We start from the raw sequence: 25,175 nt of genomic DNA, 5'->3' as shown, positions 1-25,175 counted from the left end.
TTGGGTTTTCACATAAGTGTTCAACTAATTGATTATCTTGATTTGCATTTGATGCTCTCTGCATTTAAGTGCGGCATTGCAGAAAAAATTATTTGAATGCGACAGATGACAAATTGACAACTAAATTCACAAGGACAACCCCTGTTTCAATCTAAAGAAAATACTATTTTCCGTTTTTATTGCAACCAACTGTATCTTAACTTACTTGTCGTTTTTTTGGTCTCTTTACAAAACACCCTGTATGTATGTAGGTACAATAGCGAGCATTAAATTTTGGTAGTCAATGTATGCTCTCTTGTGAAACCAACGTGTGGATGTCAAATAGCTGGTTTGAAATTGACGGAACTTCTTGCCAGCCCCAACTGATCAGCTAACTCAACTTCAGAAAATCCTCTCTCTAGCATGATAATTATTTTCACTTTGTTGGAGATAGAGACTGGGAACACAAGAAAATGTTTGGTAATTAGTTTTTGGCGTAGTGTCTTGACATTTATATTCATTTTTGACAAAAACACAAGAAAACTACTTCTTTAAAAAGAAAAAGATAAAGTTTCAAAATGACATTACCTACCAAAAGTTAATAGTCGCAATTGTACATACATGGGATTAAATACATAAATGTATACTTATGAATTTGAAGCTTAAATGTTCAAAATCATATCCCTTACCTTCAAATCATTTTACAACTCGTTGAAAGCGTTCGAGAGTGGTAGAACTTTATTGAAGGCCTTTCTATATTTTTTTATAAATTTCCACAAAATCTAATAGAGAGCAGTGAGTGACTGAAAGCTAGAGCAGTGAAAATTGAACTCAAGATTTTGTTTAATCAATGTTGCTGATGAGCACATATCGCACCCATCAGAAGTTGCTTTAAATTAAATTAATTTGCGATTAGAGTGCACTGGTAATATTGAAATTTGGTTGGCAACATTAAAAAATTGCGAGAATGAGACACGTGTCGAACTTAATACCTTCTACAGGGTGTTCCGTTTTTATTGTTACAAATTTAAACAGGTGATAGAATATTCAATTTTAAGACAAAAGTTTCCTATGAACATGTATCAAAAAATGTTATGTGAGCGAGCTACACCCCCTGAAAGAGATGCGTTTTTAATGAGCTTTTCCCACTATTGCTGAATAGATAAAATTAGAAAAGTTGGTACAGGAGAAAACCTTTAAACACCTTAACGAATTCAAAGATCAGTTTATGGCCTGTAACATAAATTTTAAAACTGAATTTTCTCAAAAACGGTAAGTTGTATCAAAAAAACTCAAGACTTTTTTGTGAAAAACTATGGAATTTAGAATTTTGTGGCTGAAAGTGGCAAGAACCAACAGCCAAAATAGTTAGGGTATTTTTTACCCTAAGACTAAAAATTTCGACATTGTATCTTTGAATTCGTTTAAGTGCATAAAGGTTATCAGTTGTACCAAATTTTGTAATATTATCTACAATGGTTTCTGGAATATTGGAAAAAATCCATTAAAAGAAGCACCCCTTTTAGGGAATGTAGCTCCCTCATATAAAATTTTTCGATATATGTTCATAGAAAACTTTTATCTTAAAATTGAATATTCTATCACCTGGCTAAATTTATAACAATAAGAACGGAACATCCTGTATACAGGACGAGTTGAAAAAGTCTATTAGTGATCTTTAAATGGTAAAATTAAAATAAATTATATTGGACATTGATATGTACTAATCTAGTCCATCGCCTTAAATTATTTTCAACTATACAGCGTGTCTAAAAAATAAGTTACAATACAAACTTGTGTTTTTTTAAATGAAACACCATATGTTTCTTAGCGTTTTTGGATGTAGATTTTTAAGACAATGTTTTTGCTTAGATTTAAAATAAGACGGGTTTTTTGATGAAATCATGCACTTTACAGAAAAACTAAGAGATCTAGAAATATTGTTTTTTACTACCGCAAAGAAGAAGGTACAAGCTATAAGGTTGTAACATTTTTTTAGTGTGTTGCATTTGCAAAGATAAAAAAAATAAAGGCGTTTGTTGAAAGTTCAATAACTTTAAAAATTAAAATGGAACACCCTATTTATTGTTTTTGCATTTAGAAGATTATTAAATTGTCTTTCTAAAATTAAAATTTACTTTTAGGTGTTTATAATCAGTAACTAAAAAGATATTTAACGTTAAACATTAAAAAAAATAATTACTATTGTTTCAGTAGCCAAAAAGTGCACAGTTGCACAAGAGATGGAAGAATTATCATTTAATAATCACATTTGTGTTAAACTGAATCCATTATTCTTTATTTTTACAATAAAATAATTCGAATTTCAGTATTTATAACGACTTTAACAATAATCTCTAGATAAATCAACTAATCAACGGATAAGTGATCCGAGGTGGAATTAGTATGATTGCCATAGTATCAACAATGCTCAAATATTGATAGGCATTGTTGCTACAATTAATATTGAATGTTTAAATATCTTTTCATTTAAAAAATTGCTACAGCTTTACATTCTGTACTTTCTTCTTTGCAGTAGTAAGAAAAAAATTGTTCTAGCTCTCTTCGTTTTTGTGTAATAATTTTTTTAAAGTGCATGTTTTCGTCAAAAAAAAAACGTTTTATTTCTAAAACTAAGCGAAATCAACTAATAAAACTTAAGCGTAAAAACATTGTTTTAAAAGGCTACATCTAAAAATGTAAAGAAACATACGGTGTTTCATTTAAAAAACACAAGTTTGTATTGTAACTTATTTTTGGAACATGCTGTATAGTTGAAAATAATTTTAGGTGATGCACTAGATTAGTATCTATCAATGTCCTATAACATTTTTTTAATTTAAAGGTCACTAATAGACTTTTTCAACTCGCTGAGACACCCTGTATATTTCTACACATATACATATTTTGAAGAATTGCCAACTTAATTTCAGAATTAAAAACTACTCTGATTATAGACTGTTAGTCGGTTCGTATTTCAAAGTTTTTGTTGTGAGTGTGTAGTTCTAAATGTTTTAGCATTTATTTATTCTTCGTTTATTTATTACCATACAATATTTTTTTCATAATACAGAATCCTCCTATTTAAAAGGATAATTTACCAGGAACAGGTCCATTTTCCTTTTTTCTCACAATTCTCTCAACCACCGTTTAATCTATTAGAGAATTTAACTTGCAAAGTCGTTGCATTTCATTTGGAATAAACCAAAGCACAATGGCATTACAAAGCGATTATCTCTGAAAAATCCGCATAAATCTTTCAAATGCAAATCACACATTCCGAGAAAGCGTAATTAATGTCCAGTTAAGCTCTTTATCCATTGTAGTACGAGTTCAACCCTCTTTCGATCAGCTTCCGTTAATAAAATTTCCGATAAACCAGTTCTTGGTCCCTTGGTGGCCGGTATGTGTTTGTAGAATCGTTTTTATTTACTTAAAAAAGAAAAAAGCGGGGGAGTGGTGAAATCCTTTTAATTGTGTGGCGATAGATCGGACAAACAACACGAATACGAGAATGATATTTAACAATAAAAGGATGTCTGATGGTAAAACAAAGTTAATATTGATAATTTGAGTTCTTCGAGGTATTCTCAAGAAAGCAAGAGACAATATTGACTCAGCATTTATAGTCCGGACGTTCAGACTCCATAAATATGTTCGTACCAACCTGTTAATTACCTAGATACGTTGTTAATGCACACAATATAACAACTTATAACTTGATTGATATTTATCTTTAATTCATTGTGTTTGTTCTTGGCTTGTGTGCGAGGAATGAACGGACATAGGCTCACATCAGAGCTTCGCACGTCGTTAATAAAAAATCTACGTTTCGAAATGTCCTACTCCTCAAATAACTCACAACAAAAAAGTTTGATTTGTACAATTTCGTATTTCAACGGGTGACCAAAAATTCGTAGAACAGAGTTCTGTTTATTACAATCGATGAAGAAAAAAAGTCTGCATCTTATTATGTCAATAAAGCCAAAATAAAATAGTCTAGCCTAGATTGTCCAATAATTCGAATTTTTGCATTTTAAAACTTTTCTTTCTAGAATTAGGTCTACCGTCTGGGCTTTGGGGAAGAATGAGTCAATTGTGTCGATTTTCAAATCATTATGAGTTCTCTTATCTCTGCTATAGTAATAAATTTTACCAAACTGAAGAATGCAGTAATGGTGACATTTGATTCATGATTTCTGTACTGTTTATCGAAACGACTCCATTTCGATATCTTAAGAATTCGACAATGTTGGAACCATCAGCGCTGCTTATTACGCCTTTAATAAAATTTATTTAACCTTGAAGTGACATTTTTAGAGTATGTCTAGCTATAAAATTTTTATTGTTGTGTATCTATAAACGATAATACGGTAATTTTAATAATTTAGAGGCGAAATGTTAATTATTCATTTAGGACATAACAATTAATTTTATCGAAAATGTTATTCCGATATGTATGCTAATAACAAAGAAAAATTATTTAGAATCTTTTTGTTATCATGAAAATGACTTACATGAGAAAGAAAACCCTTTTAAGACATATTTCTGATAAAACATAATTATTGTATTTAATAAAATATTTAGTGATCAAACACAGAACACTGTGATCTTTTTTCAAATTTAAGTGGGATACCTACTTAATGTTCTTTTTTAAACTTACTATATTAACGGGTATGCAACCAAAAGTAAAACCAATTAATTCTTTGAAAAACTATGATTGGAAAATAAATATATGTAATAATATGCGTCCATAAACCTAGATAGCTGTTTAGAGCGATAAAACAAATAATAAATGGCTTTTTAGAAAAATATATTCTTATGTAGTTTTTTACTATTGGTGTCACGTGTTTCAGCAAAAATGTGCTGTTTTATTAATATTTTAATTTTTTGTAGATAAATACTAACACTTAGTTACTAACACTCCTAGTTGGGATAAAAGAATTCTTACTTATTTAATTTCACGAAAAGCATAATGATTTTAATTAATAAAGATTCTCACTGAGTTAAAATTATCCTAAACAATGTAAATATTGACAAAGTTATCTGAGCGGATGGGCAAAGCTATTGATTTAATTTAAGGTGTACCTATATTTTCATTGGAGATTCTTAACAACCGCATATGTCGAAATTTTCTTAGTATTGTGGAACAAACAATTAAAATGATGTGGGAATTGATCATGCAGGTATGGCTACGTAAATATAAAGTAAACATTTGGTTTGTAAAATCCCATTGATACTTTTAAATCCATGTTTACAAAATGAGGACAAGAATATGTAAGTTTGGAGTAACAAAAAAACTACAATTTGAAAGGTAAAACGGCAAAATGGGCTGGAATTAGTCGCCGACGTATAATAATAAGAGTAGAATAGAATCGTTCTTTTTTAAAAGTAAATTATAAATTTAGTTATTATAATCACAACCTTTTTGATCATTCGACTTGTCATTTTACTAGACATTTTACAGACATACGTTTTCGGATCCAAGGATGACTCGATTACAAATTATCTTGATCGCTCGATACTACATAGATGTCCATCTTCTATAGTGTATAATGGTTAGTGATTTTTTGTACTTATACCTTATACAAAAAAATCACGATGTACAAAAAATGATCAAATTTTATTATTCATTATACTAGAATCGATTTCTTATTTGATCATACGAGTACCATGGCTTGACGTTTGACTTGACTTGTAGGTGTAGGTACTTAACTCCCGTGTGACATACAATTTTTTTTAGTTTGATTTACAAAAACTCATTAACTCATCTATGTATATTTTTTCATAAATTACAACAAAAATAGAGGATGGTTTAAAAATAATTGACTTCCACTTTTTGTCTTCACCAAACGATAGCTTTAGCCTGAAACATAAAAATTGATCTCGTTGTAAAGGAGAAGAAGGGTAGATGTATCAAACCCATCAAGAGCCATTAACGCCAGATAGTTCATCAATTAATCACAGTGTTGGGGCAAACTCCGCCCCCTCATAAATGATGTGTAATTTAGAAAAGATTACATGCTTTATAAAGAATTCATATTATTAAATCAGCCACTAATCGTCCGTCTTGGCGGAAAAAAAGAGCGAAGAGTCGTTGGCATCAGCCCTCGCCTCCTCCATCGTTCGCCGTTGAATTCGAAGCTCAATGTATTCTATATCCCGATAATTACATTCTATGTAGGCAGAGCAAGATTAACGATGTTCCTCGACACTGATATTAAGCGGCAAACGTCCATCTCCACTGTTTTTCTCACACGTGATCTCAACAAGAACTCTCGCACTCAAAGCACCGACAAGAGAAATCGACAAAGGGGTTGATGCCGATTGGGGCGCAAATAAATGCGATACGTCTCTGTCAGATTCTGGAAATACGCCATCTACGGAGGAGAATAAACGTAGCCGTTTTTGCATGCGGAATTCTGCAATTTGAGCGCGGTTTCGGCTGATTGATAGTTTCGCTTGTCACCGCGAAAACGATATAGAGAAATTTCCATTAATTTTACTCGAAACTTTGTTTTATATTAGCAGGGATGTTTGGGAATTCAGCCGCCGCCGCGCCGCTACGATGGATCATGACGGATTGCTTTCGTCGCTTCTGCTTTGTTTTGTTATAAATTGCCACAGACAAACGTTTAATTTAAATACACAGAAACGTGAAAACTCTTGCTTGAATCTCATAGAACGTGTAAAGTGCCTTAATTATTTTAGAGTGTTCGCCAAATAAAGCAAAACTTCATAATTATCAAGACTTTTTTATTTTGCTTTTAACAATTAATTTAATGAAAAATATGCTAAGTAACATCATTGATTAACCATATGGTTAATCAATGGTAACATAGAAAACAGAATACCCAGTATTTATGATTATATCGTAATTATTTTTTTATACTTATGTGTTTTAATTAAGATAAGAAACGATTAAATTTTCAGACAAATCAGTTCATTGTTTCTTGTGGTGTAAGTGTTATAACATTTTACTTCTTAAAACACGAATACTGGGTCTGAGAATGCCCCTTTATCATTTAGAAAAATTGCCACAAAGACGAGCAGGAGTTTCATTACTGTGGTTAGTTGTTATTATTTATTAGACATGGTTTCAAGAAAGACAAACATGAACAGCACGATGTATAGGATGGGGTCCAAAAACAAAAGACTGCGAAGAGCATTTTTTCCACAAGAACGATTGTGGTCTTAGAGGTCTTAGAGAAGATGGAAGTTCTACTGGAACGCAAATAGGTTTTTTTGTCTCGAAAGTTTAAGACTGTTTTTATACCGTCTTCAGTCTTGAGTTAATTCTTCACCCCTGAGCATCGCCAAAATTGACCGCAATGATGCTAAAAAGACTACATCGGTACCAGCAATGTAACACCTTTACCGACAAATCCAGATTTGTTCTGTGTAAACAGAACCGTGGTGGTTATGGTACGAGAGGTTACTGTTTAGACAATATTTTGGTCTGCATCACAGGCGACATAATGGCCCAACGTTACTTTCACAACGTGGTAGAAGCAAATGATTTACCACAGCTCAAGATCTCTCGTAATCAATATTTTCAACAATATAACACATGTCACATGTAGCCAGAGTTACGTTGGACTATTTTGGGTAAGATCAAATTGATTTCATACCTTGGCCACTAAGATTTTTCGATATTTTACCCATTGAAACAGTCTTGGACATAATAAATCTGATATAACAAACAACTTATATCCTGTGAGTTTTTCAATTTTCCAAGGCAGGTATATCCCGCACTTTGCAGTCATCAGTGGTTAGTATTATTCTATTATTACGTGTAGTAATAACCTACTCTGCAAAATCAGATAAATCCATTCTACGAAATTCTGGGAGATTAGGTAATTTAAGCTTCTATACACTTCAGTTCTTTGAAATTCGTAAGTAGTAGTAACCAAAAAAAAAAGAAAAAAAAAACTTTTTAACGTTAATCTTGCTAACATGGATATGAGACGTTAAGTCTGAAAAAATTAAAAATGTTGACAAGATTTTGCAAGCGCATTTTGAATCGAAGTGGAAAGATTTTGGGGCTAGAATATTACAGGGACGGTTTGAATAGAACTAGAGAAGATGCCTATGAAAGAAACGGCAGAGACAGTTTTTTTGCGCTCATCAGAGAGATAGCAGATTGGTATAATTTTTTTGTTTAAGTTTAAAGTTGCAATAAAACATTTATTTTGCTTTTCAGCCATTGTATTTATCATTTTTAGTTATTTGATACACTAAAAAAGTTGCATCCAGTAACAACTGACATTCACGGAAATCACGGAATAATTTTCAAAAACAGATTATATCCGTTTTATTTGTTCAAATATTTTAACGAGATGAAAAACGAAATGCAAAATTTTTACTGGAAACGTTTTATAAGTTCCTCATGTTTATACATGTACGTTTCATGTAATTTTAGTTTTGAAAAATTAAATATGCCTCGGAAATATTCAAGAAAACCTATTTTTCTATGAGTAAAGTGAATAAATATGTTAGAAATTAATCTTTAACCAAGCAGGGCTAAACTCCAAAAAAATGAAAATTTAAATAGAGAACCTTTTACAAGCGTCGTTTTACCTATCCGGGGACACAACGCATATTAATTTATTCGCAAATTTTATACAATACCGTGAATAAACTTTATTAAATGCATAGCTTTTTTTAGAAATTTATAAAAGTGCACTTATTTCAGTACATTTTCACCAGTACTACGAGACGTGAAAATTAAGTATCATTTGGTGGATGTTATTATTATAAAAAAATTCTATTTACATATTTATATAGAAAACAAATTTTAAGTTGCAAAACCACATATCTTCTCTTATACCATCAAAATAAAATTTAATTGGTACAATGACTACTTTTTTAATCGAATAAAAAGTTTGCTTCTGTTTCATTGAACAGCTTGCAAACTCATTAAAATTTATAATTTGTATGATTTGAAATAACCAAGTGTTGCGGTGGACGTAGAGAAAATGATAAAATAATAAAAATTGTACAGTTTGTGGCAAGTGCATTTCGTCAATAATAATAGTTAAGCACTTCACGAGTAATCAAAAAATGTCAAAAAAAAAACAATCGAAAACTTTATTTTTTAAATGCCAATAGGTATGGTTAAATGTATTTAAAGAAATTAAGTAATTATGAAACGGTAAAACTGGCCTATCCGCCTATCCCAGTTTATAAATTCACTTTTTACTCTCACCAAACTGAGTATTGTTCTAATTTTCAATAAAACACTGCCCTAACATTAAAAACAAAAAATGTTAACGGTAAAGTGACTGTATTTGAAACAAAACATTTTTTTAAGTGAAAATGTTAACTTTTATTAGAATTTCACCTAATTCCACTATAATTCTCAACACCTCATTGTAAGCACATATCTTATTGTAGATATTTGTTACAATTACCACCTACTTTTTATAAAAAGTATCATTCTGTTATTTCCACATTTTCACCCGGTATAATGTTCTAGAACTCGATTTAAGTATCTTTTCTAATAATGACGGTGTAATTACTGTCTGGAATTTTTTTCATATATGCCGGGAATTCATTCTTCATTGTTTAGAAGCTTTATCAGCTGACGTACACCTATGTATAAAGCATTCTTTGTTAATTCTAATGAATTCTGGGTATAGTTAGATAGCGAGGTACATTATTACTTAGTAAGTTTTTATAATTTTATTTTTGGTTTGAAAATTGACATAAAATGGTACATAAATTGTAATTTAACAAATTTTCTTTAAGGTATCCAATTAATTGATAATATAAAATATACTATGTAAATAGTGGCACTTAATAATTAATTTAAATTCAATTCAATTTGTTTTAATATAAACCAAACCACGAAATTTAGGCTTCTTTTCCGAAGTGTTGCCTATTGTAAGTTTCTACATTGTAGCTTTTGCAACGCAAAGCTTTTATTTTTATACTTTACCGTTATTTTATTATCTATACAACCATAGCAGCGCACACGCTATAGATAAAGCCACTAAATAAAAACAAAAACAAAATAAAGTTAATTTGTTTTTCGGTTAAAACAAAGACTTTATATCTTTTTAATCGTAAAAAACCCATTGTAAATTAGAATACCTATTTAATACAAAATTTGTTAGAAAGAAAATCGTTTTAAACAATATTTATAATCATTAATATTTATAATATTTCAACAATAAAACAAGTCTGAAATAAATCTATGTACAACAGTAACATTGTGCTCGAATAATTATTATTTAATAGAATCACATAAATTGTTAAACGCCCCATGCAAGACGAAAACAATAAGAAATGTACTAATATGTAGGTATGTACCTATAAGTACGTAATTTTGAATAACTCACCAAATTGTTTATTTTAATCTAATCCGTAATCTCAAAGACGCTGCTCAATACCTCGAAAAATACAGTTTCCATGATATTCACCATAATTTAGCAAAATGTCCATTTACATCACATCACAAAATTGTGATTTTAAAACAAATTAAACATACGTAAACATTAAACAATACCAATTAAACTCGCACTTTAGTAAAACTACTATTCGGAGAAGTCAAAACTTACAAAAAAAATTCTTCAAGATTCGCGGTCACTTATAAACTGAACGACTTTTACAAAATGTAACATGCGTCAATATCGTATTTCAACAAAATGGAACGTAAAAAATATTGCATTTGTGCGAGTTCTGCACGTGGTATTTATACATGACTGAGTTACGTTTTTATTGTTTTTTTTTAGTCAGGAAAATGCAATTTTCATAATCTGTTGTAACATTAGCTAACTTAAAACAAAATTAATTTAAAAACTCCAGATTAACATTTAATTAAACGTTTTGTGGAATACTATTACTATCCTTAAAAAATAGTACTAGTGCACTAGTCTATTAGGCATCATCTATTTCAATAAAAAAAACAAAAATTGCAATATACACACATGTTAAATAGGTATATAAATTTATTGAATAAAGTAAAAAGATAAAACTTTAGTTTGTTTCGATAACATTTTAAATCACAGCCACATATAAATACACATGTAACTAAAAAATCTAAATAAAATCACGAATTTATTGCAACGGTTTTCAACTCTTGTATCCTTTCTTCCACACAGTATCCTTCAAATAAACCAACTGCCCACTCGCAATCAAATCTTCAACCAAATCTGTAAACCCTAACTCACTAGCAATGCGGTATTTGACATGCAGTGACGGCAATCGACTCAAAATGTTCTTCATACATTTTATTTCACTCACAGAATTTATACTCGAGACTATAAACTTCCGTGAAATATCATGAGCTAAATTATCAGTCAATGGCAAATGTTTAAGAAAATCCTCCAAATATGTTGCGTTATTTTTCACCACGTAATTCTCGTAAAGGATGGAAGCCCAATCGGCGTGAAAATTGTAAGCCTCGACCAGAATCAACGATTGCTCAAAACTAAACAAACTAAACGAAAAATTTATTAAAAACCAATAATTTACCTCAATTTTGACGTTATAAGTTCGGCAATTTGCCCACTTTTTAAATTCAACAAACAAACAACTGAAGTATTCACCGGAACTTCGTTCAGTAGTGCCAACTGCAAAGCAATCAATTCGGCTTGTTTCGCTGAATTCATGGCTAGTGTTAATTTTTCGCCCTGTAGATGGAAATCAGTTGCATGAATATAGTTTTCCATTGCCTACAAAAACAGAAAATTAAAAAATCAACATAAATTATCTACACTCACTTTATTTAAACAAATTTTCGTGCCTTGGGTGTTCTCGAACAGTAAAAACGGTTCTTCATCGATGTTAAGTTTGTTATTTTGCATCTCCAACTTTGAAATCGAAATCAAATTTTTGACGTTATTTTGCGCCTCTCTTTCCCACAGAATCGCAACTTCAGAAAAGAGTGTAAAGTGAAGGGCTACTATTTTATAAAGGTCACGATTATCGGGACAAAACTTCTTCAAATATTCCAACAAAGCGACTTTAAGAGTGTTATCTTTTCGTAAATTTTTGCGCAGGAGAAATTCAAATTGGTCGTTTTCTTTCAGAATTTGGAAAACATAGTTCATTTCCGTGTATCTAGCAACACCAGTCAAAAGTCTGACCATTAATTTCCAGTCCTGGAGGATTAGTAAATTCGCGACGACTTCTTTTGATTTTTTTAAGACAATTGAAATTCCTTCCATGTTGCAGTCGGTGGTGAAACAGTCGTGGGCTCTTATCAATAGTTCAATAACGAGTGAAAGGTCCGATGGTTTGAAAGAGTAGTCGGATTCGATGTGAGATTTGTGTAAAGTGCTGGCATACGAGTAGATTTTGTGACCTAGAACTGAACAGTTGTCTTGTAAAAGTTGGAGAATTAGAAGGAAATCTTGATCGATGTTTAAATCCCACATCGTTAAGTGGTCGTTGTTGGAGTCTACATAGGAAGCAGTTGAGTTTATTAGCTCTTCGCAGATAAAATCAGCAACCTGTAAAAACGTTACATTTTTATAATTGTTCATACATTATACATTTCTTTTATTTCATTAGAAACCAAACAAAATTCAAAATAAAATTAAGCTGATTTTGTTTTTGTGTTAAAAAAAAACAGTGTCATTTATTTTGATAATAGTTACCTCATGTTTCGACCATTTATAAGCCCAAATAAAGTCATGGACCACATCGATCTTATTCATACAATTATCTTCCAAGGCATCTTTCAAAATCTTCATGTAATCAGTTGTCATCACAACAACCTGATATGGCACCTCAATATTAATACTAATTCGATAATTCATAAAAATCTTTTGTCCAATCTCGACTCCACTATGCAAATGTTCCGAAAGCAACTTTAAAATGGCCAAAGTATCGTTGGTATAAGACTCCACATTATCTACAGTTTGCATCATCTGTAGAGAATTCGCCGGACTGTGAGATGATGAACTAAAACTTGAAAACCTCGTCGACAATAAAGTTCTTCTGCGACTGTAAGTCCTCAAGTAGTTGACATTTGAGAGTAACAAACGTTGCTCAGCAGCCAACTGATAAGGCAGTAAAATTCCTTCAGCTAGGTTGTGACACAACTTAAGAGTTTCCAAATCGGCACTTTTGCAGCCAAACATTTTCTGAAGCTTCAAAGCCAACCAAAAGTTCTTTTTGTTAAGAACAATAGCAACAATTCGTTCCAACTGATTCATCAAATCTTTACTTAAGTCACTTTCGTATTGACTCACATCTTTCAACATTTCAATCAAGTCTTTATAAAGATACGTCGATTCTTTGATATCGAAAATGTCAAGATCTCGATGTTTGTCATCCAAATACAAAAACGCAATCCACATTTTTTTCTCGATTTCATACAGTGACGACAGATCGTACTTTTCCGACCACTCCCATGCCAGCTTTAGTAAAGTAAATTTTTCGAATAGATCGGAAGTCTGTTCTGAACATTCGAGGAAAAAATCCACGATGCAATCAGCTGTGACGTTATGTTTGGCAAAAGTTTCGTTACAAACCTTCCAAAAATTCTCATCATTTCGGTCATTCATTTTATTTTGCCATTCTTTCGTCAGAATGAGATCAGGAGGAAGATTTTCGATTTGAGAGATTTTTAAAGCTACTGAAAATTTTTGTTTTTCTAATAACGCGTTTATACATTGGATAATGGCTTGACGCGAATTTTTCGTTTCAAACATTAAACTGATATTCAATCTGACTCCACAATTACTAGAATAGAGTGCTTTCAGAATTTCTAACAAGTTATAAAAGTTTGGGTAATCAGACGAGAAGTATTTCCAAATTTGAATCTTGTACAAGTTTTCGACTATTAGGATTTGTTCGTACATCGAATTGCAGTTAAATTCTAAAAGTGCGGATAAGAGTCGGATTGCGGTGGTTTCTATCCAGATTTTGTTATTCAAGTAAGTCATTTCGTGATCGGCTTCGCTGATTATGCTGTTTTTTCGCAAGTTTTTCAACATGGTTTGGAATGTTTCTAATTTTTGTACTAAAGAGGGATTTGTGAAATCAAGGTGGTAACAGCAAAGCAAAAATTCCATAAAGGTTCGTAACGGATTCTCCTACAAAAGCAGTCATTTAATTACCTAAATAAATACCATATTAGTTATCGACTCTTTGATTGGTTTTGTATTTTTGTTGTATGTAAAGGCAACGGGCAAAAAAATATTTTTTCTACTTCGGTGTTAGAATAAGTCTATTCCAGCACCCAAATGACGTCATTTGAGTGCTGGAATAAGTCGTTCGCGTTAATTTAATTTTAGTGACGGACTTTCTTTACAATTCATTTTCAAATGTTAAAATAAGAATTATTTTTATTTTTTACAGCCGCCTAAAATTATTCCATATAACTAAGTGTCGCCAACCGTCGCAAAATTAAAATTTTTGTTTTTTAATTTATAAAATGATATAAAGTGGCAAAATAGAAAAAATAGTATAAAGCACTTGTTGCAGAAGGTTCTTCAAGCACCCATTTGTTTTTTTTTTCAAATTTGTGCTTGAATATGCTTGTACCTTCTGCAACTTGTACTTTAATATACTATTCTCATACCCAAAGATCTAAAATTTTGCGAGTAATTTAATAAACTACAAAAGAATGATTTTTAGTTTTTACTAAATTTAATTAAATTTAATTTTACAGTATTTTACAATCCAAACAAATATTGCAAACAGGTATAAACTGTAGGCGCTTTACTCGTATATTACATCGGTACAATTTTTTTTTAGACCAAAATTGCAATATTAAAAAAGTGTTGAGAAAGTTAAGAAGACGATGTTTTACGAAAGAAGAAAAGCAAAACATTAAAGTAGATCATTACATTTATACAGGATGCGCCAGAACTTGCGCCCCAGAAATTTTTTTTAAGTAAGATAAGTTACCAGGAACATGAAAAAAATGTTTAAAAAATTCTATCTGTGAAATAATTTTGACATTTATTTTTTGACATTTGACATATTTTATGTCTATTTAATGATACTGATAATCTTGTATATGTTTTTTTTTCAATTATTAAGTAAAGGTACAAAAATTTTGCCAATAAAAGCCATAAATAACATTGAGCAGAGTAACAATTTAGGATACAGCTTCTTTGTTTCCTCTTCTAATAGACTGTAGCAAAAAAACTTGGAAAATTATTTTTTCAACAGAAGTAAATAGAGTCAAGGTGCAAATTTTAAACTCTCATAACTTCGAAGTATTTATAGAAAATTTTTTTTAACATTTTTTCGGTGTTCCTGGCATCTTACTTTATATGGCATTTTTCTCTGGGGCGCAAGTTCTGGCGCACCTGTATATGTACTATAAATAAAATAAAATACTTAACAAAGACCGTTTGAGCTTTTATTTTTTTTTCGTACTTGTGTTACAGGTGGTTTGGTGTATTTGTGGTAACGAGTGTACACTAAGATTCAATAAATTATTATTCTTTATTAACAATTAATTTAAGATTAATTTAAGTATGTCTCTTCTATAACTTCTACAAAAAACATGAAAGAAAAAATATTTTTGCCAATCTATGAAAATTTTGATTCCTCGGTTTAGTTTTTTGTGTGGAGAGAAAAATTTCTCCCTACACGGTTTTTTGAGACAAAAACATGTTTTTGTGACATCTAAGAATATTTAAAACGATAAAATTTCACGCGGCAAATTTTAAATAATTAATAATACTGTATACTTATTTGGAGACAAATAGATTAAAATTAGTGTTATCGGTAGATAAAATAACATAAAAATATTGAAATTAAAAGAAATAAATAGGAGACTGTGTTGTCACGAATTATGATTTGAGTGATTCTGAAATTTTAAATTCCTTTATAATTTCAGCGCATTAAAAAAGTTCACTGAAAAAACTAACTAAACTAAAACAAAAAATTTGAGGAGAAAATATGAAATGAAAACGATACTGTTGTTTTGAAAATGAGTTTCATATAGACACTTCATAAAAGCGAACATTACTAATCGTCCTGTAAAATGAGGCAAAATTTGAAAGAAAAAAAACAACAGAAGAATGTTTAGTCTATTTTTAACTTAAAACTCCTGTTCTCTGAGACATTCAGTCGACATTAGATACATACATACAGGCTGCGCCAGAACTCGCGCCCCAGAGAACAATGCCATGGAAAGAATGTTAAAAAATTTTATCTATAAAAATTTAGGAGTTATGAGGGTTTAAATTTTGCACTTTGACTCTATTTATTTCTGTTGGAAAAATAATTTTCCAAGTTTTTTTTGCTATAGGCTATTAAAAGAGGAAACAAGGAAGTTGTATCCTAAATTGTAACTCTGTTCAATGTTATTTGTGGCTTTTATTGGCAAAACTTTTGTACCTTTACTAAATAATTGTAAAAAAACATATACAAGATCATCAGTATCATTAAATAGACATAAAAAAATGTCAAATGTCAAAAAAATAAATGTCAAAATTTTTTGACAGAGAATTTTTTTAACATTTTTTTCATGTTCCTGGTATCTTACCTTACTTGAAAATGTTATCTGGGGTGCAAGTTCTGGCGCACCCTGTATATTAAAAAAAGTACTTTCTAAATAAATAATATTTTTATATATAAAATGGCAATTATTGAGAAATTAAAGAACCAAAAATTAAGAAAGCACTGACTTACACCTAATTTTAAGTGAAATAACCAAATTAAAAAAAAGATACCAACTCGTTATAGAAAATAACATTTTGTGTAACTTTCGGTAAAAACGTGGCCTTTTCTAACTAAAAAAATAGCTGTTTTCGACTTAATAACGTCATCTTATTTGTGTGTGTTTCGATTATTTGTAAATTTTGATAAAAATAAATAAACACTATAAATTTATAAATAAAACTTGCATAGCAAAAATCGATCAAATTTTCTCCCATATTTTAATTAAAACAACAAACCAATCAAAGAATACCAACATAAAAAATACACTTACAGGAATAAAAATTTCAAAACTCTCCAGAATTGTCTTTGGATAATTACTCTTTAAACAATCCTCCAACAAATTCGTAACTGAGTTCGCCGAAATCGCTGTCGTTTCATAATTTGTGAAAACTCTACACAACTCACATGAAACCGAAAGCCAAGTCAACCAATTCGTTATAATCGAGTCAGGCTAAAAACCAAAATTCAAAAACTAACCCACTATAAAAATTCAACGTAAACCTCATAGCTTGTCGCAAAAACCGCCAACAACGGATTCCGATACAATTGGCAGGCCTGCAGCAAAGCTTTGGGTGGATCCGTACTATTGTGACACCTAATTAAAGTCTGGAGCAGAGTCGCTTTGATATTGGAAACATCAATTTCGAAAAAATCTGAACTTGAACTACTTCCCCCACTTTCAAGACTCGATTGCGATTTTCCGGACATCGAAGCGTATTGATTCAAAATGTCGAGATTTTTGTGCAGACCTACTTTGAGCATGAGACTCTTTCGGGAGTAAGAGACGTTTTTCTCCTCGACTTGGATATCGTTAACGACTCCGTGTGTTAAATGTTCCAACATATTCGGACTTTTGAACAACTGGATCAGTAGTTTGATCTGATCGAGAGGATAATCATGGATTTGGGCCAACAACAGAAACGGAAGCCACAAATTACGACTTGCGCACGATTTGAAAAAAAGCTCGGGTAGTTTAATATTTGTGATTTTGCTAAATTGGATTGTGATTTCGTAAAGTTTCAAGGCTTGCACGAGCTGAGAGCCGCTCAAAAATGGGTTACATTCAATTGATTCGATAAGGATTTTTTCAAGAACGTTTTGTACCACATACGGGTCATCCTCGTTTAAAAGCAACTCCAAAAGTGACTCTTTTTCGTACTTGGACTCACTCAAAATTTTTGCAACTCGAATCAAAACTCGCACTTTATTCGAATCAGCTCCGACCATTTCACTAAAAGCGACACAACTCGACCCGATTTCATCGCAATCAAAATTCATAATTGCCAATTTGCAGTTTTTCCGATCTAAAATTTTCAAATCGTGTGATTCACCCAAAATGTATTTTTTCGCAGCAACGCTCGGTCTTGCTTCTTTCAAGTAAAATTTGTAGTCGATTTTTTTCGAGTAGCCATATTTTTGAATAACTTCAGTATAGAAAAGCGCAAGTTGATTATTTAATGATTTTAATTCAAGTAACAATTGCTTATCGATTTTCAGATGTTTCTCAATTAAATCGTAAATGGACAACTCACATTTGGGCGGTCCGGTAATTTTATTTGAACAGACGGTATTAAAAATTTCATTTTGTTTTAACATATTTATGAGAGAATCGGTTAAATTTAAATTATTTATGACTAACGAGTACTTTTCGATCATTTTGGTAAAATCACATTCTTTAGTAAAAATTAATAAAGTCAATAAAATTAAAGGATTATCATTGAAGAACGTTATAAGGTCATTTGAAAGCGTATCAACAACGTTTAAAATATTTCTAGTTAGTAAAAATTCGCTAAAACCATTCACTAATGAACGAAAATCACCAATCAAACTTAATTCTTTGGTATCTTGCGGCAATTTAAAATTTTTCACGCAAACATTTAAAACTGTATAATACTGCTTATCTAAACAATAATCAATCAATAATTTAATAAAATGATCCACGTTTATCGTCGACTGATTTTTTCCTAAAATTTGGTATAAATTAGCTAAACTATAAGAATTTTTCAGTCTTTCCAATATTAAAATCACGTTATTTTTCTCCTCGTTTTGAAATATTCCGAATTTACTCAATTCATTATACAGAACGTGTCGTAAATTCGTGGCAACAGATTCATCAGCAAGAAAATTTAACATTTCGTTTGTGATTGCAAATTTTTTGAATTGGTCTATTAAAATACCTTCCAACATATCGTCTATTTTAGATTTGTATCTGATATTTATCCACAAAAGTAAATTATTCAGATCATTGTTGATCAACAAATATTTCCAAAGCGTTTCGGCATTTAAAAACGTATTTAGTCTAGTGTCTGAAAAAAAAAATACAAATTTCTATAAAATTCGTCACATCAATGGTCAGTGGTGGCCCATTATTTGTTTCTGCTTAGTTTTATCAAATCTATACAAAAAAATAAAAAAATCAAGAGCAAAATAGCACCTACATTTTCATCTAGAGAAATATAGTAGGTACAATTAGTGACAGCTTAAGAATTATTTTTAGATAAATTAGAAACTATAATAAACAATTTTTTTAATAATGAAAAATGTGAACTACCACTGACCCACTTGTACTTGGAGAATAGTATAATTTTAACACAGTTAAAAAAATATTCACCCCACATTTTTCTCTTCTATTTAAACATTAGAAAAAAAATATAAATGAACATTCTTTTAACTGTTTTTTCAATTCTTATTTTTTTTTAAATTATATCTGAGCCAAACCTTCTGTTTTCATTAATAGAACTGTAGCCACTTCTGCCTTGAAACCCTCACTGTGTTTATCCAAACATTCCAAACTTTCTGTGGGTAATTTATACTTTGAAATCGTGATCGCATTTTCCAAAATCAGATTAAGAAAAGTCCATAATTGTTGCAAAGTTTCATCAAGTTTTTCAATTTTCATGAGATGATTTCCAATATATTCCCTCATATTTTTGTTGCTTGTGGTATAAAAAATTTTGGAAAATTCTGCACCTGGATCAATTCCAATATTGGTCAAAACATGGGAAGCCCGGAAAATTTGTTTTCTGTCCAATAATTCATGTACCCATTTTAATACCTAAAAAAGCACATTTACGTAAACATATTATGCAGTGTAAGGTAAACAAAAAATGTTACTTCTTCTCTGAACCAGACTTGGGCTTCTTCCAAAGTAATTCTTTTTCGTAACGAGAGAAAATGAATTGCTAAACTGACATGTGAACCCTTTGCTGCTGCCTCTCTGGCTACTTCCTTATCACCAACGTTGCTCCATCCGTGCCAGACTCCTATTGTTTCTTTATTTAAGGTCGCAGGTGGCGGAGGATTCATTTCTGGTAGAAAAAATAAGGTTATGTCAGACACTTTCACTTAAATTAGGCATACACAAATTAAAATTAGGCAATTATTACCTAAATTATAATTAAAATCGCACGTAACCACACATCGATACAGCACAAAAACAAAACAAATGACCATCTGACGTTTCTTATATCGTGAGTCATTTGTTTCCTTGTACTTATCAGTCACGTGGTCACGTGTTTGATTGGTCGTATCGGACTGTTGAAGTTTGATTCACAGAAGCCCATAATGCGTAAAATGATTTTGCTTTCAGTGATTACTGATTTGAAATTCTAATGTTAAAAAATGTGATCAATTTTACCTACAGACTATTAGTTTTATCAAAAATTTACATATTTTTTTTTATCCTTCGTTGCTGAACTTTTTTACCGACTGGCTGCTAATCCTCCGTATTCCGCTATTGTGTGGACAAAACGATAGTGTTTTGTTTACAACACGTGGGCACATAATCTATCTGTCCTGTGGCACATATTTTAAAATGGAATTTGAACAGTTTTGTAACTTATTACCGAAAATAGTCAGTAAATTTCTCCATTTCTACATCATTGTATACATATTTTTTAGGAATTGCACGCTCATCTCAATGGCTCTTTAAGCGCTTTCAGTTTACAAAAACTGGGATGCTCCAACGAACAAATATCCGAATATCAACAATTAGCGGACTTGCAAGCAACCGAAAAAACCTTAAATGAATGTTTTAAATTATTCAAAGTAGCCCATAGTGCTACTAAAAATCAACAATCAGTTTACTTGGCCACAAAATACGTAATTGAGGATTTCTTCAATGAAAATGTCGCATATTTAGAATTACGGACGACTCCAAGAGAAGAACAAAACATGACGAAAGCAGATTATATCGAATCTGTGATTAGAGCAATAAAAGATTGTGATAAAAACATCATTGTGAAGCTGCTTCTTTCAATTGATAGAAGCGATGACTTGAAATGTGAAGAAAACTTGGAACTTATTATTAAAATGAGGCAAAAATATCCCAATGTAATAAAAGGCGTTGATTTTAGTGGTAACCCTTACAATGGCACTTTCGACCCCAAACTATTTCAAAAAGCACGAAATTGTGGCTTATTTATCACTCTACACTGCGCTGAAATAAAAAATGATGAGGAGGTTGAAGAAATTCTCAAATTTAGACCCGACAGAATTGGGCATGGGACATTTTTGCATCCTAATTTTGGGGGTAATGATAGCATTTGGAAATTATATCTTGACACAAACATTCCATTGGGTACGATGTACCACTCTCGCTGAGCTTGTTGGTCACATTTTTGTTACAGAATGCTGTTTAACATCAAACGTGGCATGTGGAACGGCGAAAAGTTACAAACAGCATCATCTGCAAGAATGGATTAAAAATTCATTACCATTTACTTTATGTGTTTGTACTTTGGTAACTTTTTTGACAAACATTTTAATAGACACTTTTTAGACTGATGATAAAGGCGTATTTGGGACGAATTTATCCAAAGAACTGGGATTAGCCTACCAATATTTTTCTTTAACACCAACAAACCTCTGGGAAATGACTCAGAAAACGGTCAGTTACACATTTGCTTCAGATGAGGAAAAGAAAGTACTCACCAAAATTTTACAAGACTGGAAAGTGAAAAATCACTTCTAACAAAACAGTTTTATATTTCAGATTATAAAAAATACAATAAATAACTTATATTAATACTTTTATTAAGGTATGACTTTTGACGTGTTTAAAGAGAATATTTTTTCTATTACTCACGTCAAAAGTCTCCACCTATGAACTAATACGTCGTTTTTTGAGTAGCATTCATACAGATGAATACCTACCAAAAATAAAAGAAAAAAAAGTGGTTCAAATGATGTTAGTATGAGTATTATAAAAGCAAAAAGAAAACAATGTAGAATTCAAAATTGCATTTAAATAGGGCACATCACAATTTTGTTACACAAATGTCACCTAAAGGCTAAGCTGCCATCGACAAACATCAAAATACTACAGCTATATACCCGTTCTTAATGATTGGTTTTTCGTATTATTCTAATTTCCATTTAATTTCGTTTTAATGCAGGAAAATCAAGAGGTCAACCGCCAGTATTTGATTCTACCCTGTTTTCCTCTTTACTATTTCACTATTAATTTTTACATGAGCATGAGAAAAAGTGCAACAGCTATAAATTTCGCAAAACATAACGGTTATTAGAATTCTCAGCGCTGTGAACAGGAAGATACTTAACGATTAAAATTCTTAGCCTCATTGTGGGACAATGAAATAAAATATAAAAATATCAACAACAAACAAATTCTTAACTACATTAAATGCAATGATTGGTCTTGGCTGTGTCCAATGATGTTCGATTACCGAATTCAGACATTTATACCTAAAGTATTATATACATGCAGTACAATTTCAATGCGAAAGACTTGGGTTACAACATATAAACGAATTTTTTCCAACATTTATGAGTTATGAGCTGCTTTTATGGTTCACAACTTTAGGCGTTTTGTTCAAAATTCAATTGATTTGGAACGTGCCCAACAATGGCAGTAATTAATCATAAACTAGTGATTAATGCAGTTAGTACCTATTATTAAACGATAATCCGATCTATTTTTAGATTTAAGTAGGTGTTTGAAGTGTCAGTATGTCTAGATTCACAAACATTTACCCGCCTTAGAATCGTGAAACAAAAAATATTTAAATAAAGCAGCCTGTGACGAAGACGTATTCAAACAATAAACTGATTCTTTCGAACCAACATTCTGCAGTAAATATTCGTAAATCCACCTTATACTGATCAAAATGTAAGGTTTATTGTCTTTTATAAATGGTTATTCTTAAATACTGAATCTTGATGTGTTATTTTAATTAATTTTTTGTATAAAATCCAGATTTAAATAAATCCTTTTTTTCAATTTAAATTTTGCGTTCTCTGAATAAAAAAATCGTTGCAATTACATAATTACGAAAATTAGAATTTACAAAACAACAATTTATGCGTTACATATTTTTTAACAGTATAATGACATTACAGAATTGTGCGCATTAAACGCCTTGGATTTATCCATTTTGTATTTTTCTTGCTTCGTTGTAACAGCTCACGATTTTTACAGCTTAGGAACATCAAACAAATTTTTATATACATTTGTTACTAACAAACGATAATTATTGCACTTATATTAAACAGACCAGTCATTCGAACTCTTACAAGCTAATGAAATTAAAAAAAAAAGCCATTTTACAGAAATAACACTCATGGAATTAAAAGCTATTAGTGAAGTAAGTAGATTTTTAATTTTCAAGGAATATAAAATGACTGGAATGTTTATGGTGGTGATTCTGCAAAATATTCAGTCATTTTTGATTTCAAACAAATCATACAAGAAGCAAGAACTGGTCACCTCAGTGTGTCTAAACTAAGCCAAGAAATGAATAAACCTGATTGTTTGAGGTGTCACTCAAACGAACGATAATAACTTGAACTAAAAGTTATGAATTGTAACTCGTGTGTCTTTTTCTTTTAAAAACTAGCGCGAATATACTCCTCAACCGCCACCATTTGCTGTGTCTGTGCGGTTTTCGTTCGTTCACCGGCAACCCAAGTTTCTCTCTTTCTTTATTTCTAATCTCTCTAACTAATGTATGAAACGCATCATCGACAAATGTTCTCAAAGCCGCCGACGTTTCGTAAAATGGACAAGCGAATTGTCTCGCCAACGTCCTACCTTCCTCCGTCGTGACTTTCCTCTGCAATTGAAGATCGAATTTGTTGCCGACTAGAACTAAGGGTGTGTCTTCGGAAGCTCGCACTTTCTGGATAAGTTTTCTGTATTCGAGCGCTTCTTGGAAGCTGTGTCGATCCGTGACGCTATAGCAGATCAGGAAGCCCTCGCCGCAGCGCATGTATTGGTCACGCATTGCTGTAAATTCGACTTGACCAGCCGTATCTAAAATGTCCAAAAGGGCCGCTTCGCCGTCAATTACGGCCTGTTTCTGATACGAGTCCTCTGGAAACACCAAGTTAGCAACATAAATTCCAAAAATGCAAAAGCTGAAGGATACTATAAAAAGAAACTAAACATTTTGACACTTTGTTTTGAAGACCTATCTTTAGTGTTTGTGAAAGCGCAAATGAGTTCATAAAGTGACAAAACACAGTAAAACATTCGAATCAGTGACAGATAATCAATTGGAAATAACTTTATATTTTTTCAGAATTAGAATTCCTACATTTTGACCCCGCTTAAAGTGTTTTTTATTGTTTTTGAGACAATTTATATATGTATTTTGAATTAGTAGAAATATGATTGTGCAGTGATGTTGTCACGTCCTCTTTATCTACATGTAAATGCAATAATGTGTAAAATAAAAAAATATTTCGTAAATAGTGTAGTTTTCTGATGTTGAATAGGAAATATACGACCTTACTACCAGTATAGTTTTAAAATGTGTCTATGAAATATTTTGTTTATGTAACACAGTGAACATTTAATAAAACAAGTAAGTTTAAGCACCTATGCTGTAAGCTAAATTAGTAAGCAGTTATTGTTTTTACCCAAAATAACAATTACTTCAATTTTTGATGAATTCTGAGATTTTGAAAAAAGTTCATCCTGAATAAGAATAATTACTTCAATTTTTGATGAATTCTGAGATTTTGAAAAAAGTTCATCCTGAATAAGAATATTCCAATATGTGCTATATGCTTAAATAGCAATGCGGTGCAATTGTGTAGTTCTGTCCTTTCACTAAACAGGGCATTCCACCTCCATATTTTATCAAAATAGGCATTTTCCAATGTGTTTAAGAATCAATTTCACCCAAAATACTGTATCGTCCCCTCAACTCGTGCACAAACTTGTTATTTACCTATGGTTGGGTCGTGATAGTCCAAAAAACTGTGGTTTACAAATTGAAGAGTGACGGCTACAAACACACATCATGAATAAATGTACATATGAGAAAAGACGAGAGTTTCTCACCAGATTTTCCCACGCCTCCGTCTCCTAAGACGACTATTTTATAAACGCGAAGACCTCCGCTAGTCTTGTCTTGGGTGTTGCTGGCACCGGCTGTAGGCCTATCTTCAACTTCTGAACCTTTACCTGATCTGTTTGATTCTTGACGGGATAGTTTACCTTTTTTCTTATGACTAGCTTCACCTGCCATTGTATTTGTGATTTCAAGTGTGGTTACCGAAAGTGACACTACTTTTATTTATAAATACTGGTTTAT

At 31.3% G+C, this 25,175-nt stretch overlaps 2 protein-coding genes across 3 annotated transcripts; one reads left to right on the top strand and one right to left on the bottom strand.

Annotated features, from left to right (window-relative positions):
* Nucleotides 1-10,895: 10,895 nt before the first annotated feature.
* LOC123011840 (spatacsin-like) lies at nt 10,896-25,158 on the bottom strand. 2 transcript variants are annotated; one of them, XM_044409487.1, is made up of 11 exons: nt 24,923-25,158; nt 24,810-24,866; nt 23,666-23,947; nt 19,729-19,922; nt 19,333-19,669; nt 17,116-18,920; nt 16,886-17,065; nt 12,585-14,027; nt 11,706-12,437; nt 11,458-11,657; nt 10,896-11,413 (listed from the first exon to the last, which is right to left on the bottom strand). In XM_044409487.1, exons 1-11 carry the CDS (start codon nt 25,107-25,109, stop codon nt 11,056-11,058), a joined length of 5,775 nt encoding a protein of 1,924 aa, XP_044265422.1. In that variant the 5' UTR covers nt 25,110-25,158; the 3' UTR covers nt 10,896-11,055. The 2 variants fall into 2 exon arrangements, with proteins under 2 accessions (XP_044265422.1, XP_044265423.1); XM_044409488.1 differs by lacking the exons at nt 23,666-23,947; nt 24,810-24,866; nt 24,923-25,158 and adding an exon at nt 20,001-20,132.
* LOC123011842 (adenosine deaminase-like protein) lies at nt 20,197-21,861 on the top strand. The gene is made up of 4 exons (XM_044409490.1): nt 20,197-20,467; nt 20,515-21,193; nt 21,243-21,343; nt 21,395-21,861. The coding sequence occupies exons 1-4, from the start codon at nt 20,429-20,431 to the stop codon at nt 21,584-21,586; spliced, it is 1,011 nt and encodes a 336-aa protein (XP_044265425.1). The 5' UTR covers nt 20,197-20,428; the 3' UTR covers nt 21,587-21,861.
* Nucleotides 25,159-25,175: the final 17 nt, after the last annotated feature.

The sequence above is a fragment of the Tribolium madens genome, unplaced genomic scaffold (assembly GCF_015345945.1).
Source record: "Tribolium madens isolate multiple individuals breed KSU strain unplaced genomic scaffold, Tmad_KSU_1.1 Scaffold_91;HRSCAF=231;Tcas5.2_LG7, whole genome shotgun sequence".
Lineage (NCBI taxonomy): Eukaryota > Metazoa > Arthropoda > Insecta > Coleoptera > Tenebrionidae > Tribolium > Tribolium madens.
This window is presented reverse-complemented; position numbering and strand designations above follow the sequence as displayed.

Coding starts and splice junctions, on each gene's coding strand:
- LOC123011842 (XM_044409490.1), top strand. CDS start 20,429: ATGGAATTTGAACAGTTTTGTAACTTATTACCGAAAATA. Junction 20,468..20,514: donor GTAACTTATTACCGAAAATA/GTCAGTAAATTT, acceptor CATATTTTTTAG/GAATTGCACGCTCATCTCAA. Junction 21,344..21,394: donor CATTACCATTTACTTTATGT/GTTTGTACTTTG, acceptor GACACTTTTTAG/ACTGATGATAAAGGCGTATT.
- LOC123011840 (XM_044409487.1), bottom strand. CDS start 25,109: ATGGCAGGTGAAGCTAGTCATAAGAAAAAAGGTAAACTATCCCGTCAA. Junction 18,921..19,332: donor TCTATTAATGAAAACAGAAG/GTTTGGCTCAGA, acceptor TTTTTTTTTCAG/ACACTAGACTAAATACGTTT. Junction 17,066..17,115: donor TTTTTGCGACAAGCTATGAG/GTTTACGTTGAA, acceptor TTTGGTTTTTAG/CCTGACTCGATTATAACGAA.